The sequence below is a fragment of the Parasteatoda tepidariorum genome, chromosome 9, assembly GCF_982258835.1.
Source record: "Parasteatoda tepidariorum strain Cologne lab strain chromosome 9, Ptep-v5.0, whole genome shotgun sequence".
NCBI classification, from domain to species: Eukaryota; Metazoa; Arthropoda; class Arachnida; order Araneae; family Theridiidae; genus Parasteatoda; species Parasteatoda tepidariorum.
Genome location: NC_141763.1, coordinates 48,908,618 through 48,929,668, shown reverse-complemented (window position 1 = coordinate 48,929,668; position 21,051 = coordinate 48,908,618). Strand labels below are relative to the sequence as shown.

At 31.2% G+C, this 21,051-nt stretch overlaps 1 protein-coding gene across 1 annotated transcript; it reads left to right on the top strand.

Annotated features, from left to right (window-relative positions):
• Positions 1-1,529: 1,529 nt before the first annotated feature.
• LOC147804042 (retinol dehydrogenase 12-like) lies at positions 1,530-17,312 on the top strand. Its single transcript, XM_087151739.1, has 7 exons — positions 1,530-1,666; positions 3,961-4,107; positions 6,296-6,487; positions 9,436-9,594; positions 12,670-12,789; positions 14,155-14,362; positions 15,850-17,312. Exons 1-7 carry the CDS (start codon positions 1,660-1,662, stop codon positions 15,944-15,946), a joined length of 930 nt encoding a protein of 309 aa, XP_087007865.1. The 5' UTR covers positions 1,530-1,659; the 3' UTR covers positions 15,947-17,312.
• Positions 17,313-21,051: the final 3,739 nt, after the last annotated feature.

Sequence of the window (21,051 nt, the reverse complement as noted above, 5' to 3'; positions counted from 1 at the left end):
CAACTATAATTTGGAATAGTATATTATAGTAATTTGCACGATAAAATAATAATTGTAACGCGGTTAATAAGTTTAGACATCGATTTAAATAAATATATCCTAGAATGTAATGAGCATGAAACTAAAAATAAAAGCATGAAACTGATCGTTATGTTCTTAACCATTTGAATAATCTCTCCTACTATAATTTGTAATAGTATATTATAGTAATTTGTACGATAAAATAATAATTGTAGCACAGTTAATAAGTTTAGACATCGATTTAAATAAATATAAAATGTAATGAGCATGAAACTAAAAATAAAAGCATGAAACTGATCGCTAGGTTTTTAACCATTTAAATAATCTCTCCAACTACAATTTGCAATAATATATTATAGTAATTTGCACGATAAAATAATAATTGTAACGCGGTTAATAAGTTTAGACATCGATTTAAATAAATATATCCTAGAATGTAATGAGCATGAAACTAAAAATAAAAGCATGAAACTGATCGTTATGTTCTTAACCATTTGAATAACCTTTCCTACTATAATTTGTAATAGTATATTATAGTAATTTGTACGATAAAATAATAATTGTAGCACAGTTAATAAGTTTAGACATCGATTTAAATAAATATAAAATGTAATGAGCATGAAACTAAAAATAAAAGCATGAAACTGGTCGTAAGGTTCTTAACCATTTAACTAATCTCTCCAACTATAATTTGGAATAGTATATTATAGTAATTTGTGCGATAGGATAATAATTGTAGCACGGTTAATATGTTTAGACATCGATTTAAATAAATATAAAATGTAATGAGCATGAAACTGATCGCTAGGTTTTTAACCATTTAACTAATCTCTCCAACTACAATTTGTAATAGTATATTATAGTAATTTGTACTATAAAATAACAATTGTGACACGGTTGATAAGTTTAGACATCGATTTAAATAAATATATCCTAAAATGTGGCTTGATAAGGTAATAATAATAAAAACACGTTTCATACTCTTTCAGTTTTAAACTCTTAAGTTAGAAAGGACTTAGATTTAAAAAAAAACGGAATAATAGCAATAGAATAATAAGAATAAATATTGCAGGTAATTGCCTTTAAATTAGGGATAAATTACATATTTTATAGGAAAACAATACCTTAATGACTTAAATTATTTTATAGATGACAGCTAAGAAAATGTAAAAATTTAAATCAAGGAGGAAATACAGGATCATACCCTGTTATTTTCCGACCAATAAAAATGCATCGACAACAATGGAAGACTGTGTCAGACTATTTAATTCCCCTCTTTTTATTTAATTTTTTCTCCCCCAACAAATGTACCAAAACAGAATAATTAACTAACAGCATCAAAAATGATAGGTCTTCTTCGATAGTTGATTTCATTAATCAAAATTAAAATATTTCTTAATGTCCTATCTTTTCCTTGAATGAGCATAGTATTAAAAAATATTATCCTTTTTATATAATATTATGTAAAAAGGAAGCGATCGTACTTAGCGATTTACTTAGTACGTCCGTATTAAGTAAATTACGTACGTACTCAGTGATCTAACGGCGATTTTGTACATTTCTAAATGCTGTCGATTGGTTCTTGGACTTGAACTTTTTCTTATAAGCATTGTTATTCTATGCTTTGATGAAATAAGAATGACAAGTAAGTGTCTATCTATATTTTGCTAATGACTTTCATTATTGGAGTGGTTGAATGTTATTAAATGAAGATTGTACGCGAAGCTAATTACTTAAACTTGAGAAATTATTAAGAAATGTTTTTTTTATGTTTACATGAACCAGTTTGTTATTCCAAACTATATGTTACGAAATTTGTTCTTTTAATCTTCAACTTCTTGACAGCAAAAATTCGATTTTGGAAATGATGCTAAGTTATCTAATATTTGCGATTTAAGTGCATAATACTCTTTTTTTTTCGTCTAGGAAATAAAGTTCATCGAAAATAACATTATTTTATTTTGTAACCGTCGTTGAACATCCGATCCAATTTAGAGTTTACGGCTACTAATGTTCAACTCCGTTGCCTTGTAATTTTGAACCCAATCCAGAAGACAAGGGAACTCCTGGATCAAGCATTGGGGAAACTTTGCCTTCGTGGAGGACTATTTGATGGAGCTAACCCGCGTTTGCGTTACATGGAAAGGAAGACCACGTGAACCTCCCACAGTTAGCCCGTCGACAAAGGGACTAACCCAGGATCCGTCTACTACTGAGGATATTTTTCGTCAGCGCTGTGGTTGGAGCGAGCCGGTTGCGGAATTCGAATCAACCTGCCATAGCCGGGATTCGAACCCGGTTCACCGCATTGGGAGGCAAGCTCTCTATATCCTAAACCACCACTGTTTAATCGAAAAATAATAGAAAATATACGTTCTCTTCCATTGTACTAGCATTTTAATTGGTGTCCTAGAGTTTCATGAGTATATATTTGCATTTGAAGGTATGGCCTAAGTGATGTCTAATGGCTGGTCTAAGTATTAGTCATTATGATGCCTAGATTAACGAAAAAAACTTGCTGCTCTGCTAAGATGTAATTCTTATTAACTCTCGACCACAGGGGCATTCTCATTGGGTCCATTGATAGACTCACGAAGATTTGTACTAATCAGATACCAAAAACCTCTTTACGTTTGAACCTTGTTTCTTTATTTAAAAAACGTTAAAAGTAGTTGCCAAGTTACAAAACGTAAAAGTAGTTGTACTACACTGCTACACCACTTCTACGAAAAGAAGTAACGACCATAGTAGTTTCAAACCACCAATCTATTAAACATTTCAACAATAAGGAAGTAGTTATTTATTATAGTTTGTCTTAAGTAAGAACTCCCCTAGCTATTCGTCTGGAGCCATGGCGGTGACTATGGTAACGAGATATAACTATTTCAAGTAGGGGTGTGGGGTCATTGCTTAAGACAGGTTTTGGCTCAGATCGGCAAGAGAAAGGGACTTCGATCTATTGTGTTAGCCCTAGAGTGAAGAGAAGCTACCCTCCCTGAAATGCGCTATTCTTGTTTCCATAACCAGACGGCCTCAGACTTTGCGGTGAGGGGAGTTTTTACCGTAGACAAACTGTATACTATATATCAGTATAACACATTGATATTGATTTGTTTAACAAGCTAAATGAAAAAAAAAAATTTAAAAAAAGAAAACTTAAGATAAAGTTAGGTACAAGCTAAAAATGAGTTGAAAAATTTTATTTAAAAAACAAAAGTCCAATTTTTAAGAAATGTTATTAATTACTAATAATTTTGAGCTCTTTAAAAATCATTAATAGCACTCTTTTTGATTTAACAATGATATTGTGGTCGCCACATTTAAGTTCATGTTGGGAGATAAAACTCTGATTTGCTTGGTGGAAGAAGATAGGAGTAAACAATTTTTCAACTTAACTTTCTCAACAATGGTTCGGAAGATTTCGATAAGAGTTTTTTTTTCAGTTAAATTATTAATTTGAAATTTTTTATTAATTAATTAATTTTTATTAATATTAAATAATGAAAATTCGTTAATGTTTAATAGCAAAAATAATTCATTCATTTTTATTAAAAATAAATTATTATAATTAATTTTTTATTAATAAAAAATTAAACTTGATTAATTTTTTTTATTGATAATAAATTAATGAAAACTAATTCATAATTTTATTTAATAAATGATAAAACAAAATCATTTACATAATTTTTTTTAAGTTTTGTGTGTAAAAACAAAACACAAGTGCCCTGCAAGAAATTATTAATGTGGCCTTATCACCATTTGTCTAAAACTTTCCAAAATTGCTCATGCATCTAGTCTGACTGAGGTCATAAAGTGATTTGCTTATCCAATAAAAATACTTTAATATGTTATCACTTCGTTCAATTTTAACATTATAGTAAGATATTCTTCATTTAATAGTTACAAAATAACATTTAAATGTAAATTTTTTTCCCACAGCTGTATACAGTGTTTTGGTTTATTTAAAGGACTTATTTATCACTAATACATGTCAAAGTAATGCTTCCTTGCGAAACAAAACTGTTATAATCACAGGTGGAAATACTGGTATTGGGAAAGAAACCGCTTTGGATCTCTCCAAAAGAGGTATGAGAAAATTCATGTCATTATTCAAATTTATGCATTTGAATTGTAAACTAACGTACATTTAATGAATGCAATTTAAATTTTAGAAAAAAGTTTCAAATTAAAATTTAAAAAAATTATAATAGGCATCACAAGTTACAAAATTGATAAAAGTGAATCTGTACTGAAAAAGAAGAGTATTCTATTATTCAGCTATATACTGTCGAGTATTCTATAATTCAAAATTCTGCTCATCAATTTAGGAGCAGCAAAAACTCCCGTGGGGGAATTGCAGAGACATATAAAGACGTTATTCCGCGGAAGAAATTCTTTAGTGGAAAATTTTCGTTTACCTTAGTAAATAATTTAAAATTTTCAGTATTAAAAAAAGTGAGCCCCCGTAATCTTAGAGGGAACCATGACGTTTCAAAGACTGAAAAAAGAATTTCTAACAAATTATAAAAGCACTACATAGGAATAGAAAATTAATCTATTATAATCAATATCTATAAATAATTCATTAACATTTTGATAGTTTGTAGACATTTTTTCAGTTTATGAAACTATGTTATTTACTCAAGGTAAGCTCAATTTTCTCTAAACTTTAAATTTTAAAACATCAATGGCGGTGAAATAGAATTAGCCATAAAAAATTTCACCCGCTCATACCATCTTTTTAGCAGGACAAAGTGATGAACCCGATGTACAGCGCAAAAAAAAAATTAATAATGCTGAATAACTTTTGATTAATCAAAGGATCAGATTTTCACGTACGAGGACTCAATTTTAATTGTTCGAGGGGATGACTTTAAATATGATAATTAATTAGAGCAGGCAATATTTTAAGTTACAAAAGCAGACACAAAACTTTTTCTGATTAAACATACCTTTTTATTAACATATTTTATTCCACACTCTCTAAATATAGAAAAATACAGCAATCTGCGAAATATGGTCAAAATAGTTTGGTGGCGAGATCGGTCCCGAATATGAATAATTTATTATTAATTTCACCTTTTGTCATATTTACAGAAATCTTTAAGCGAACTGAAATATTTTTGCACGAAATTAGAAAATTTGATAATGTCATGCAAAAATAATTTCTAATAATTATTTATTACTTTATTTATTTAATAGAAGTCGAAAAAATTTTCGAATTATGAGGGATATAACTTCTACTCCATTATAAAGAAAGTATATTCAGAAGGCAAAATACAAAATATGAACGAAATCGGTCTAATAGTTCCTGAGAAATCTGTGTTTAAAGAAATCGTACACTTATGCATAATAACAGCCATCAATAAAGTGTACCATTACATTGTCGAACCTCACATATTTTTTGAAGGTCGAACTGTAGCTAGTTCATGAGCCCCACACCCGAGACATCGTTTAAACAAGAAGTAATTTTCTACTCCCTTGTGCACCCTCATCTTTGGCCGTTAATCAAATTCGTATAACAATTTCAACGCTATTGGCAAGCAAGTAGTTTAATGGCCTAACGGCTAATGTAACTGGCATTTGACAAATAAATAAATCAAATTTGTAACTTCATGTTTATCAGTAAGTGGACCCGAGTTTTCCTTGATACGCTATTGGATTAACCGTGGATGTCCAATAGCGTATCTAGGAAAACTCGCTATTGGACTGAATCAATTTCTTTCGATATTTGTTGCTCGGTGACCCTGCTAGTTCACTCCGCTCTTAGAGCTGAAGCTACGATTTCCCTCCTCATGACGTCACTGTGTCCACAGATCTCGGAGATCGCAAGCAAAGATATGATAACTTTGCATCTTTCTCTTTGTAAAAATAAGTTAGACTTTTTCCGGTTATTAGCCTTCAAACTTTACGTAATTAACACATTATTTCCGCTCGTACTTTTGTTGTGTGACATTTTTTTATGTCTTTCTGATTCTTATAAAGCTATTTATAAAATATCATTTTAGATATTTGTCAGCATCAATATACTTGCCCGCTTTTTTCAAAAATGGAATATTAGTATGAAAATTTAGCATTCCTTAGAATGGAATGTTGTTGCATAAAGTTTCCTCTTATATGGTCATTTATTTGGAAAGCTCAATAAGTAATTGCTATCATAATGTTTTGCTAATATTAAATGCAACAATACTGCCGAATTCAATAAAAAATATTTATAGAAAATGAAACACTTTGGTGAATCTCTTTTGAGTATATATAACACTGACACTTTCAGGTGCAAGAGTGATTATTGCATGTCGTGACACAAAAAAAGGCGAAGAAGCGGCTAAAGACATCCAAGAAAAAAAGCCTTCAGCTGCAGTTCAAGTTAGACAACTCGATTTGTCTTCCTTTGCTTCCATTCGAAAGTTTGCTGAGAAGATATTACAAACGGAACAACGTATTCATATTCTGATTAATAACGCAGGTAAAGAATTTTGTTTTTTCCCTGCTGTAATACATATGAATATTCGATTTTCATTTAATGAAATTTACTCATGAACTTCAATTGCATATGCTGTTACTTCAGAAACATACATAATACAAAAAAATTGATCCCCCCCCCCGAAAAAAAAGCAATATTCAGACTTTTTTTCCACTTTTTTTGAAAACGTGTCACGCATCTGTAAGCTGGCTAGGTGGCCTAGTGGTTAGCGTGCCTGACAGCGAAGGCAATGGTTGCGGGCTCGATCCCGTTTAGGGCATGGATGTTTCTCTGTGCGTTGTCTTCTGTTGTGCGATGTGTGAATGTGGCCCACCTTATGAACTGGTATCTGTGGTAGTGTGGCATGGGTAATGTTACTCGCCTCCGTAACTTTGGTTCACAGGTGCCCACTGGGTGATGATAAATGAGCAACACTTTCGGCATCTTCTAATAAGACTAAGAACGAACGTTCACTAACGGCTGTTAAAATAAAAAAACAAGGAAACTTATCTTTAAAAAGGTTACAGAGTTCTAGAATGTCACCAAATATATAAAAAAAGAACTTGGAATATTATTTAACGGTCAATAGCAGGAGATTAAAATAATGTTAAAGATGTAGACTAAGGAATGTAAAAGTGCAAGCCTTACAAATATCGCTTTTTTATAAAGTTAGTTATTTTATTAAATTTTATATAGCTAATTGCAGTTTTAAGGTCTACTCTTACTAATAAAGTCTTTAAAAAAAATGCTTTGATCAATATCCTTTATTTCGGGGGAAGGATTAAAAAGCTGGAAACTTGTTTATTTTTCTAAAAATTACTGTGTCTGCTCGAATGACAGGACACAACGGACATCAATTTTTACATCAATTGCTTTTTGTAAAGTAGTTTTAAAATTTCAGTTCAACTGGCTATTAAATTATGTTTAATTACTCGAATTTTTCAGATAATTGTGAATAAATCACTTCAAAGTTTTGAAGAAGAAAAAAAAGTTCATATTTTGCCGTGTAATAAAATAATAAGTATTTATTACAAGTAAATAAGATAATGTTGCTGAACTCTAACTACGAACTTTAGGACAGAAAGTTAAGTATAACTGTCAAACGCTATCTGTAAAAATGGTAATAGTTTCTTGGCTCGAAAATCAACAACTTGAACATCAACAAGCGAAATTTGATTTTTGAAAAGAAAAATTTCAAGATTTTATAAGTCCTCATTAGATTGATCAGTTAAAACCATACATAATCTATTTTATTTGTATTTTTAAAGTGAAATTTGTATTACTGTGATTTTAAGAATTCGAACAGAAACAGATAATTGAGATCATTTTAGCTCTAGGTACTATAATCATTAAAATAAGTGAAACATTGTGAAACACAGATATTTTTTACCCACAATATTTGTGTGTAAAAATAGATTAAATCTTATTATATAACCTATACGGTGCTTTACGGTTGCGTGAAACTATCCTTTCATAATTTGCAATTTTTGAATTAAAGTTCTCATTCACTTCCCTTAGCACATATTACTTATACATAAGAGAAGAATACTAGCTTCGATAGACATAATGTAAACTTGTCTCCTTAGACTTGGTGCGGTTCCTGTGCATAAAGGAAAAAGCAACATTTAGGGGCACATCAGGAAATAGTAATTATAAGTAGAATAGTAATTAAATAGTAATTTCAATGAATAGTAATTATCAAGGCAGAACATTGTAAGTTTACATCAATTGTCAGAACCCAACTTTCCTTCAACGAATAGCAATTATCAAGACAGAACATTGTAAGTTTACATCAATTGTCACCACTCAATTTTCCTTCAACGAATAGCAATTATCAAGGCAGAACATTGCAAGTTTACATCGATTGTCATAACCTAATTTTCCTTCAACGAATAGCAATTATCAAGGCAGAACATTGTAAGCTTGCATCAATTGTCACAACTCAATTTTCTTTCAAGGAATAGTAATTATCAAGGCAGAACATTGTAAGTTTACATCAATAGACACAACCCAATTTTCTTTCAAGGAATAGTAATTATCAAGGCAGAACATTGTAAGTTTACATCAATTGTCACCACCCAATTTTCCTTCAACGAATAGCAATTATCAAGACAGAACATTGTAAGTTTACATCAATTGTCACCACTCAATTTTCCTTCAACGAGTAGCAATTATCAAAACAGACCATTGTAACTTTACTTCAATTGTCACAACCCAATTTTCCATCAACGAATAGCAATTATCAAGGCAGAACATTGCAAGCTTACATCGATTATCACAACCCAATTTTCCTTCGGCGAATAGCAATTATCAAGGCAGAAAGTTTACATCAATTGTCACAACTCAATTTTCTTTCAACGAATAGTAATTTAAAGGCAGATAATTGATTTTATTTTATGGAAAATATTGAAACTGTTATTGTTACTGTTTCATTCAGGAAGATTAGTAGCATTTATCTTCAGGGAAGATTTTTTCCTTCAATTTTTCAATGACTTGACTAAGAAGTTAGTAACTCCATAGGAAATTTGTAACTTTTTGGCTTGATGTCAAGTTTACATCAATAGTAGCATCCCAATTTCCTTTCAAAGATGAGTTATCTTTATTTCTAGAAAATATTGTAATTGTTATTGAGTTCAGCATTCAGGAAGAGTAGTAGCGTTTTCCATTCGAAAACATGATTTTTCATTTGATATTTTTATTTATATGTTTTAGTAATTTTGAAATTTTCTCTCTTTATATATTTAACTGCAAGTGATTTTGATTTTCTTATAATCTTAACATTTTTAAACACTGTTTTCAAACTTCGAACACTTTAAAATCAGGTTCACTGCCAAGTAAATTTAAAGCACTAGTGCACCAGCTGAATTCTATCACTGAATCCAGATTTATTTTGATTCTTTTTTAAAATATAGAACACCCATTTTAGTCGTAATTGCTTATGTTATTTACAGGAGTAGCAAGCTGTCCTAAATCCCTTACTGAAGATGGATTCGAGTTACAATTTGGTGTGAATCATTTAGGGCATTTCCTGTTGACAAACCTTTTACTGGAACGTCTTAAAGCTTCTGCTCCAGCTAGAATTATCAACGTCTCTTCCATTCTTCACATAAGTAAGCCTAACAGCTTTGCTTCCAAATCGAATTAATATCATGATAAGTCACCTTTTTAAAGAATTAAGGAGAGTATTTTTGTAAAAACAAAACATAATAATTTCAATTTTAACAATAAGATTTTTCGTGTATTGGGTATTATTCTGTTATCTAATGAAAAGTCCAGAAAAAATTTATAAATTACCTATATTGAAACAATACTAAGGAGTTTTACTATATAGAATTTAGTACTTATCTCTGTATTGCCTCATTTTGTGCTTTGATTCAGTGTTAAAAGCAAGGAGCTTAGTTTTTACGACTAGTACATATATCGTAATGTTTCTAGTCATTAAGATAATTAAATCTTTTTTATTTGCAGCATATGCATTGAGATTGGTTTAAAAAATGAACCTTCATTTTGTCGGAAACTTGACATGATAACTCTAAAAATAAATTCACTTTTAAGATAAATTAAGCTCCATAATCAAAATTACAATTATTTACCTTATCTAATAAAAGTTTAAAAAGATAATATTGTCAGAATGATATTACATAATTAATGATTCAGCTGATATTTTAATGGCCAAATAATAAAACTGACTATGTGTGTGATGATATACCATGCCGATATATACCATATATTTTTTCGATATATATACCATACCGGTCTTAGTCCTATTTAATTGTCGGAAGAAAAAGAATAAATTATAATTAAAGACACGAGTAAAATACTTGAAAGCTTATCGCAAAAATTCCATATATTATGACAAATAGCGCATTTTATTATCAAAATAGTAATATTATTGGAGTCGAAGTCAAACTGTACAAGAAGCTATATAGTAAATGACTGAGAACTATCATTATATATATTTTTGAGTACCTTCTTTCCTGTTGAATTGTCACTGTTTAGGACTACTACGGTTCTATCTTTAGTGACGGTGTGGCGTAACTACCACTACGAAAATTAAACATCAATTCACTGGTATATAAGACATGCTAACTTGATTCAATCACGAGGTACCTTTCGATAGATGACGGTTGGCATGGTCGATAACTCCGTCCCCACATTGGTGACCCGGACGTGATTTGAACACGCAGTAACGTCCACTTCGCAAATAACTTGACGGTAACCCCTACTTCGATGGATTGTCCACATTGCACAGTTGACTTGCTACTTGTGACTGAAAAATGCAACACAGAAGCAACAACGAAAGCTACGACGTGATGTTAATACACCTCTCACATTCAGCACTCAACAAACAGAGTCGGTCTGTCACAAGTACAGCAACTAGTGGTATCCGTTCATCGAATTCTATCCCCGATAATATCCTGGTGGGGGAGTATTGTGGCGTAACTACCACTACGAAAACTAAGCATCAATTCACTGGTATATAAGACATGCTAACTTGATTCAATCACGAGAGACCTTTTGATAGATGACGGTTGGCATGGTTAATAACTCCACCCCCACATTATCGTACTCCATTTGTTGAGTGCCAGTGTCGTTCCTAACCGGATTGACTGTGATTGTGGGAGGCATCATATCTATATGATTGACAGCATTTTAAAAACAGACACGAAAAAAACCCATTTACTTCAAACAAAAAACAACGAAAAAGCACAGCGTTTCAAAATATTTCAAAAAGCCAATTCAAAAAATATTTCCTATTCTTCCTTACATCTCTTGCCACTCTCAGAGTAACCTACATATTCCGAAAAATTTTGGTGGCGCTGACGCAAACCACTTGGAGCCAAATAGGTGGCGCTGCACACGCGCACACGCCTACACTGCAGCTGGTATTTGGCGCAACCGCCAGCATGTCTGCGAAGTAAATAAAATCGATTTGCAATGCTGAGTACTGTTTGTCTAAGATAGGTACTCTGACCGCCACTAAGTCTGCGGCAGTCTGGTGCTATGGAAACAAGAAGAGGGTATTTTAGGAAGAGTAGTTTCGATGAAGAGGTCTCTTTTTCTCTCGCCGAAACCAGTCCTAAAGAGGGACCCCGCACCCCTACTTAAAATAATCGTAACTCGTTACCATAGTCACCGCCACAGCTACAGACGAATGTCTGACAGAGTACCTATCTTAGACAAACAGTACCATCCGGTGGTTTTCCAATTGTATTGCTTTAACCTTTGTTCCTGTACTTATTTTTTTCGCTATTACGTCTGTTGCATGCCTAAGAGTTACCTAAGTCTGAGATAATATATTAAGTGTATAATTTATGCACTTAGTTAATTTTGAAATTAAATCATTCTTTTGTAAAAATGGTAAAATTGATTTTCATGTAGCGCGATTTAGTTAGTTTAGTTTGCATCTATTCAATTAATTACTCAGATTTCTCAGTTTATTCTAAAGAAAAGAGTAGATAGATACAAGAGGGAAGAAAGTAGAAATATTTCATTTTTATGTTTTTTGTTTCCCTAACTCAAGATTATAACTTAATAATTTCAAATTTATTTAACTTAAAACTCTTTCAAGAAACATAGGAAAGCTTGTTCGAACAAGAAGCGGAAACAGAAACAGATTTTTTGAAAATCAAGAGTTGTGTTGCGATGTTGCAACGAAAGTTAGGAGATAGGTTTTTTAATAAAATGTGAGTGTATGGATAAAGACAAAAAATTAGAATTTATTTATAAAAACAATCACCCTATGATTAGGATAGTAATTATTTGTGACTATTGGATTGATTAAGTGATCATCCCAATAATCACGACACCTTATTTGTCGGGATTAAATAATTTTTTTTATAGAATGTAATAATTTTTAATCACCCTATGATTAGGATAGTAATTATTTGTGACTATTGGATTGATTAAGTGATCTTCCTAATAATCACGACACCTCATTTGTCAGGATTAAATATTTTTTTATAGAATGTAATAATTTTAAATCACCCTATGATTAGGATAGTAATTATTTGTGACTATTGGATTGATTCAGTGATCATCCCAATAATCACGACACCTAATCTGTCGGGATTAAATATTTTTTTTTATATAGAATGTAATAGTTTTTATAATTTTTTTTAAATGTATTTAAGTTCCTTTAAAAGTATTTCTTATTATAATTGTGTTTTAACTTTTGTTTAAAGATGGAGAAATAAATTTCAATGACAACAATATGGATCATAATTATAAACCTGTTGCTGCATATTGTCGAAGCAAGTTGGCAAATATTCTGTTTACACGTGAACTAGCAAAAAGATTAGAAGGTAAAGCATTTTGTTCTAAATACCGTTTTGAACTAATAATTAGATATAAGATCATAAATAACTTCATTAATTAGTGTATTTTAAATAGTTGTATTTTAATAGTTTAAATTTTAATAGTCGAAAACTAAATGAAACACTTTATGCGGAGATAAACAGGATGTTCTGTAATGACCACCCTAATTATCATTGAAAAGAATTAAATCGAAGAATATATGCACATTACAGTACGTAAATTCATACTTAAGAAAAAAGTTAAATGTTTCAAAACGTTGACCATCAAACGAAAAACATTTTAGAAGACGAATCGAAACAAGTAAGAGATTAAATTCGTGAAATCCTTGTTCTTTTGTACCGTAAGACTGAAAGGCGTCAGAAAATCCTTTCAGTTTTATTCTAGGAAAAATGTTTTAAAAATGATTTTATTGCCTGCTTTGCTCTGATTAATCTCCATGATAGCTTAGAGCGCAACTAGCGTCTTCCACGCCATTGGTTGAGAGCAAAATAAACAACCGGTTAGTGTACACATTTAAGGCCTGTTTACACGGTCCAAGCTCTTGAATCCGAGAAATTGGTAGAATTTCTCTGTCCAAAAAATTGGATGATTCGTCGACACTATCCGAGTTCTTGAATGTCACTGATTGGTCAGAAGAAATACTTGCGCATGCGCATTGTTCATGTTCAACATTATAAAATCATACTTACATGACTTTAAAATTACTGAATAAATTCAAATAAAATCATAATAACACTAATATACCGTAAAAGATTAACTTATTTTCACTAAATTATATGAAAACGAACAACAAAATGACACAATCTGATGTCTGCTTGTTGACGTCACAAAACTTAAGAAGCTGATTGGTTAAGGGAGGAAAAACTTGGAGGGAAAGTAGAACATGCTCTACTATCGTCCAAGAACTTGGACCAAGTACTTGGATGGTGGTTTACACGATCCAAGCTCAAAGCAAAACAAGTTTCCATCAATATCAATCAATCTCTGTCCAAGAAATTGGATCGTCTAAGCAGGCCTTAAATCTGATGGTATGCTTGAAAGACCCCTAGTTGATTATGGTGTGGAAGTTCTGAGAAAAGGTGCACAAACTCGGATGCCATTCACGTTGTTTGACGGGGGGTCAAAATTTCGTTGGAATTCATTCCATGGCAGTTAAAAAGTAAATCCCTGTAAAACAGAGCTAAGTGCTTGACCATAGTTGCTACAGACAATGACAGTTGTTCCAAATTTAAAAGCATTTATGTTCTTTCTAACTTAAGTATGCATTTGCGACACGAATGTGCACAGATTTTCTATTTAGGGATTTTGAAAATATTTACAATTTCACAAATTCCCTGTAATTTATGCTGCAGGTACTGGAGTAACGACATATTGTCTCCATCCCGGCGCTGTTTATACAAGCATTGGGCGACATATAGACGCTTCTTTGAACAAATTTTCTGGACTCTTTTATGAAGGATGTAGTAAACTGTTCTGGAAGAACGCTCGCAATGGTGCCCAGACATCCATCTACTGTGCTGTTGAGGAGTCATTACAGAATCAGTCTGGATACTATTATTGGTACGTATTCTAGGACTTGGTGTTCCTGTAGTTTTGCAACAGTTATTTGTATAGTGTGTGGTTTTGCCAGTAGTCAGAAGTAGCGAAACTGCAGTGGTCGCTACTTTTTTTCGTAGTTTGTAGTGTAGTGTTATACTTTTTAAAAGAAGTAGTATAATGGATAGTGCAATACAAAAATAGGGTTCCCACGGTCTGGAAATTTTTGTGGTAATAAAAGTGAGATATGTTTAGATATTTTAAGCTATCAATAAATATGTATTATTATTCTTTCAGATATATGAACGCAAAAAAAATTCGGGAATCATTTCGTAATTCACAAATTAAAGATATATCGAAGCAGTTTTCAGAAGTCGTGAAAGATCTTATTTATCTCAGGTCGTTTACTTTTTGCTGGTAGTGGGATCCTTGAATAAAAAATAGTAGTAAGCTGGCAACTACTTTCCTGGTAACTACTTTCAACGTTAGTTTTGTAAAGAAAACAAGGTTCAAACATAACTAATTTTTCGAATCAGGTTGGTTCAATTCTTTGTAGATCTGTCAGTGGATGTAGTGAGAAAGGCCCTGTGGCCGAGCGTTCATAAAAATCACGTCCGATGCTCCAAGGCAGGTTTTCTTTAATCTGGTTGGTTCTGGTTGGTTCTTGCGACACGGGCAAGCCTGATTGGTGAAACCGAGCAAATTTAAGACAGAGTGTGCGATTCTTGTTTTTTCAGTGGCGCCATCTATGGCCAAGAATTCGACTTCTGCCACATCATACGTCACACCTGTTCATAAAGCGGATCCATTCATACATCCATTTATTCATCCGCAGATTGTAATTTTGACCTGAATCAGAGAACGATCGATCTCCAATCCAGTACCCCCAGAGGCATTGATTTGTTATGGGAACATGGAGGACTTTGCGACTCGACAGAATTTTAACGTGCATCAGCTACCAACTACACGGGGAGTGAATGGAAGTCGAAGTGTTTTTGGTGATTTATATTTATTTAATAAACGAAATATTGCAAAAGGAAAAAAAATCGAAACAAAATTTAAAGTTTTAAATTGGCAACTGCATCGGTTGTGTGAAACCGCAAAACTTACTAAGTAAATCCGAAGCCTCAACGGTTTTATACCATAAAACAACAATTTTTTCTTTAAAAGTCATAGAGTAAATCAGTAATCTCAGTGGTTTTTAACCCTTTAAGAACAAGTTTTACCCGTAAAATTTAATGTGAATATCTGTAGTCAGATTGTTTTTTTTTTCACACTAAAAGAAATTTTTTCTGAAAAAGTTACAATACAGTCACAAAATATTCTTTCCATATGAGAAGATATTTTCGTTGCGAAAGTTTTAAAGTAAATCCGTACAGGGTTTTATTCAGCTCTGTCAATTCGCCAGGGAATATTCGCTGTTAACTAAATTACAAGTCAAACCTTTCTATCCTAAATGTATATTATTTGTGCAAATCATTTGTAGTGTTTTTTTTATTGTCTGATTTCAGTAACTGCACAAGAATAGAGCCATCTGCAAGAGCTCAGGATGATGAAATGGCAAGAAAGTTGTGGGAATTCAGCCAACAAGCTACATCTAAATCCTGATGTTCAGAATTTGAATAAAAATCATTTTCTACTCTATATAATATAAATTTGAAGCTACTATAATATCAAAATTTTTATTTTTTGGTTATTACGCTAACATTTTAACATTTTTAAACCCTCAAAGCTGTACAAATTACATATTTGGAAAAACGAAATATGAAGCTCTTAAAAACTTTTTGACTTTTTACTTAATGATTCGTGATATTACCCAAAATTAATGTTAATAGATTGTGCTATTATTTCATTCACAGTTTTCTCAATCGAAATAGGTTGAGCATCTTACATTATATAAAGTTTTAAATATGTAATATTGATATTTTTTGTGTAAATATTATGGACGTGTAATTAGCCCCTCAAGTGAGGAAGAGTAGTAAGTGTATTTTCTTATATCAATTAAATAATTAAAAAAATATCAAAATTATTTACCTGCTACTTATACCCGCTTTTATCCTCTATCTTTACTTTTAAATTTTACGCTTTGTTTACTTGGCTATTTTTATCCCTTTTGATAATTTTATCTTTTTAAAGGTTTTAATCCTCTTTCGATTTTATACTTCTACTTTTAGCTTTGCAACTTTTACGATATTTCCTTGTTTTAACTATTCTACTCTGTTTACCGTTCTAATTTCTTCCCACCGTTTTTTGGTCTTTTAGCTATTTAAGTCCTAGCTACTTTTTAGCTATCAACTTCTAGTTACCTTTTAGCTCTTTAATCTCCCACCTTATCGTTTTTAAACGATCATTCCTTAGACTTATGTCCTTTTATGCTCATCAGCAGTATATTTCCTCTAGTTCAGGGATCATCTTGTGGTGTAATTGTTTTTTAAAAAAAATTCTTCATTTTAATGTTCGGATAGATTACGCTGATAATTGCAGAAGGGCCTTTTGGCCTGGTGTTGCCACCAGAGAACCTCTTTTATTGTTTAAAATATGCAAAACTCTATCATGTTTATGCAATCAAAAACCTGTATAATGATAAGATGCTGCCACTTGATGTAAATATTTTGAATTTCAATGAATGCCAAGGTGGGTTTCACCGGGTCCTTCGGTCAGGCCTTGTGCCGGTATGGACCTGTTCTATCATGGCTGTTCATGGGCTGCAATAGCGGCACAACTCAAAAAATCATGTTTTGAGATAAGTGGGTTTAAAGTTTTCGATGCAAAAGAAAATGCACAAGAAATGCTTTATTTTGCTTATACGAAGATTACCTTCAAGTAATGTATGAGTATTGCTACTGAAAGAATGAGTATTTTCATATTTACGCCTGTTCTTAGTCCAAAACGCGTGTTTTTTGACTTGTGCCACTATTGCAGCCCATGAGCGATTTGTTGTAAGAATATTGAACAAAAAACATTTTGATTTCAATTTAGTATATTTCATTGGGTTCATTTAATTTATCATACGTTGAAAAATACTAGCAATTTGTTATTTTTTGCTTTAAGATCATGCTAAACAGGTATAAATAAAATAAACTATTGTTAGAACATGTACAATGCTTTAAAAAAAAAGACGGAAAACCCAGAATAACTTTTGATGTAATGATCGGATCTTCCCGTTATAGGACTCATTGTTAATGCTTTGAGGGGGTAATCTCAATTATGATAATTAATTAGTGCAGACTATATTTTAAGTTACGAAATCAGACACAAAGATGTACTTTCTCCGAGCAAAAAGACCTTTTTTTAACGGATTAGGATTTCTGACCCCCAAAATATAGGGAATAATCGCAATCTGAGAAATATGGTCTCCATAGTTTGATTAGGTGATAGCGATCCGAAATTTGAACCTCGTAATGTTAATTTTAATTTTTACGTATTTTGCCTTATCTCGAGAACTTTTTAAGCGAATTGAAAAAAATTTGGGCTCAATTTTAAAATGCTTTTACACAAAGATAATCCTATGGAAAAAATAATTTTTAGTAAATATTTATTATTTTTTGATACTTCATAAATAATAGTCGAAAAAAATTTGTAAGGTATACAGTTTTTTTTGCGTTTTTTCAAAGTACGATATAAAGTACAAAAATATAAATTTTAAGCTAAATCAGTTGAATGGTTCTTGAGAAATCAAATTTTAAACATTCGGCATCTTTAAAATTCGATTTCTCAGAACCCATTCAACAAATTTTGCTCAAATTTTGCATTTTGCTATGTAAAATCAAATACTTTAAAACGACGCATAAGACTGTGCAACTTAGAATTTAAAAATTTTCCACTATTATTTAATAAAATAAAAAAAAATAATTATTCACGAAAATTTATTTTTTGTGTGGGATCTTCTTAAAATAAACGAATTTTATAATTGTGCGCAAGATTTTTTCGATTCGCCTGAAAATTTCATCAGATATGGTAAAGTACACAAAAAGTTAAAATAACATTGAGGTATCCCAAATCTTGGCTAAAGGATACCTACCTCTTTGTTTACCAAGGTCCAAACTATGGGAGCATATTACCCAGATTGCAGCTGTATTTGGGGGTCAGAAATCCGAATCCGTTGAAAAAAGGTATGTTAGTTCAGATACAGTATTTTCTTGTCTGATTTCGTTGCTTAAAATATCGTCTGCACTTATGAATTAGAATATTTGAAGTTGCTTTCTCGAACCATTAAGATTGAGTCCTAAAACGTTTTAGATCAGTGTTTCCCAACGTGGGGCCCACTCCCCACTGGGGGGCAATTCGACAATGGACTCGACATGAGCTTAACCCTTTTGCTCCGGGCCATTTAAATGCAATGCTAGATTTCGGTGCCAAAATTGAAAGAAAAAAAGCAAATTCTTAAATAATTGAGGCCAATAAATAATATGTGACTTCGCAATTTTTTAAGCGACAAACCTGAAATGAAGTATCTGTTAACAGTCGTTGGTAAAGCATTTGTGAGTTATTTAGCTGATATCTTTGAAAAACAATGTTAAATAAGCTACATCAGGGAACAAATGAAACTCTTGTTGATGCAAAAGCGAAGATATTTAGTTTCATTACTCTTATTGAGTTATGTTAGAAATATGTTAACAACAAAAACTTTGAACAGTTTCATTGACTCCAAAAATATGAAGTGAATGATACCGCTTTACTTGTTATTGTCGATCATCTGAAAATTCTACCGGCTGATTTAAAAGAAAGATTTTCTGATTTAAAACAAATTGATTTTCCAACACGGATGATGCAGCCAATGTTAGTGGATTTGTATGATATATCAAATATACAGTATCAAGAAGAACTCTCAGAAATGCAAAACGATAAGTCAGTCAAAACTTTACTTAATATAATAAGAGTGATGGCATGGCTTCGTGAGGAAACAGAAATCAAATACCCAAATTCAGCCAAATGTGCAAAAAAACTATTGTTACAGTTTCCATCTTCATATTTAGCTGAATGTGGATTTAGTGCTGTAAATGATTTACTGGCAAAAAAAAAATTGTCTGGATGTTATACAACGGGGAGACTGGAGACTGAAGCTAGCCAAATTGTAACCTAACAAGCATCAAGCGCAAGGATCTCAATAAATTTAAATGTTAAATTATTATAAAAAAATCTTTATTAAAATTATTTCGAATTTGAATTTTAGTTTTTCATTATATGTTTTGAAAATTTACTTACTGTGTTTCGTTAACAATTTCCAAATGATTTATTCCTAAAACCTATTATTTAAGTTTCTTAAGTGACCAATTCAATTTTTTAATGTTTAAAATTACGTATATGTTACATAGGGGGGGGCATAAAAATTTTAGAAAGGATTAGGTGGGGCATGGCACAAAAAATGTTGGGAAGCACTGTTTTAGATCATTATTAAGTCAAATATTATTCAGGATGATCCGTTTTCTTTTCTTTTTTGACTCACAGTACATTGTTTCTAATATGAATAGTCAGTAACTGATATTTAAGAGTGTTTCTTTATGTAAGAATTATTAAAGATGAATAAAAATATACATGAAATACTACGGTGAACAAGGTTGGTTAGTATAATTTTCGCATCCATTGAGAGCAGTTGAATTCATATCAATCGCAGTTTTAATTCATTTTACTCAATCGTGATATTTATTGTGCGAGGAAATTACTACGCATTTCATTCCGCACTATTAGCATGTATATAAGAAAACTCTTCAGCACTCAGACGGTTAAATAACATTTAAAATTAAAAGTTTATTGCTAAAGCAAACTTGGTGAGTTCACAATCATAAATTAATACAGTTTATGCATACATCAAATCGCGCATGAAACTCATCGTTAGGTTGTTAATCTTTTAATAGAGCTCTTTAACTATAATTTATAATTGGATATTATAGTAATTTGCATGATAAAATAATAATGGTTAGTAAGTTTAAACATCGATTTAAAGAATTTTATCCAAAACTATATATAAAAAAAATTATTATAGAATAATGTTATAATAAAATAAACAACTCTTTTAATTTTAAAAGCTTATTTTAGAAAAGAATCAAAATCAAAAAAGAAATGCTAGCAATGGAATAATAAAAATAAATATTACAGGTAATCGCCTTAAAATTAGGGATGAAATATATTTTATAGGAAAACAATACCTCAATGACTTGTTTTATGCAGATTACAACTTAAAAAATGTAAAAATTTATCATGTTATTATCATGTTATTTTCCGGCCAATAAAAATGCACCGACAACAACGAAAAACTGTGCCAGACTATTTAATTAAATTTATTGATCACGTGATGTGAGGCAACTACATTTCTATAATGTAATGATTTACAAATGCTTTGTATATATGTATTAGATAAAATTTGTCTCGTTTGTTTACTTTATTCAATCATTTACGAAAAATGCAAATTTTTCCATGACGGTAGAAATTATTAAAAAGACAATTCTTAATTTGGTCAATATATATATATATATATATATATATATATATATATATATATATATATATATATATATATATATATATTATTGTTTACTTTAATTTTCTTCTGTCACAAAGTGAGAGGTATTTTTTAATAGTTGCTTATTACGCAACAGCAGAATGAAAACATTTATTAGGGTTAATATTTTTTCATATTCTGTCTTTTCCTTGAGAAAAGATAATATTATTCTTTCTTCACAAGTACTGAACGTATTTAGCAATCTCACGACACC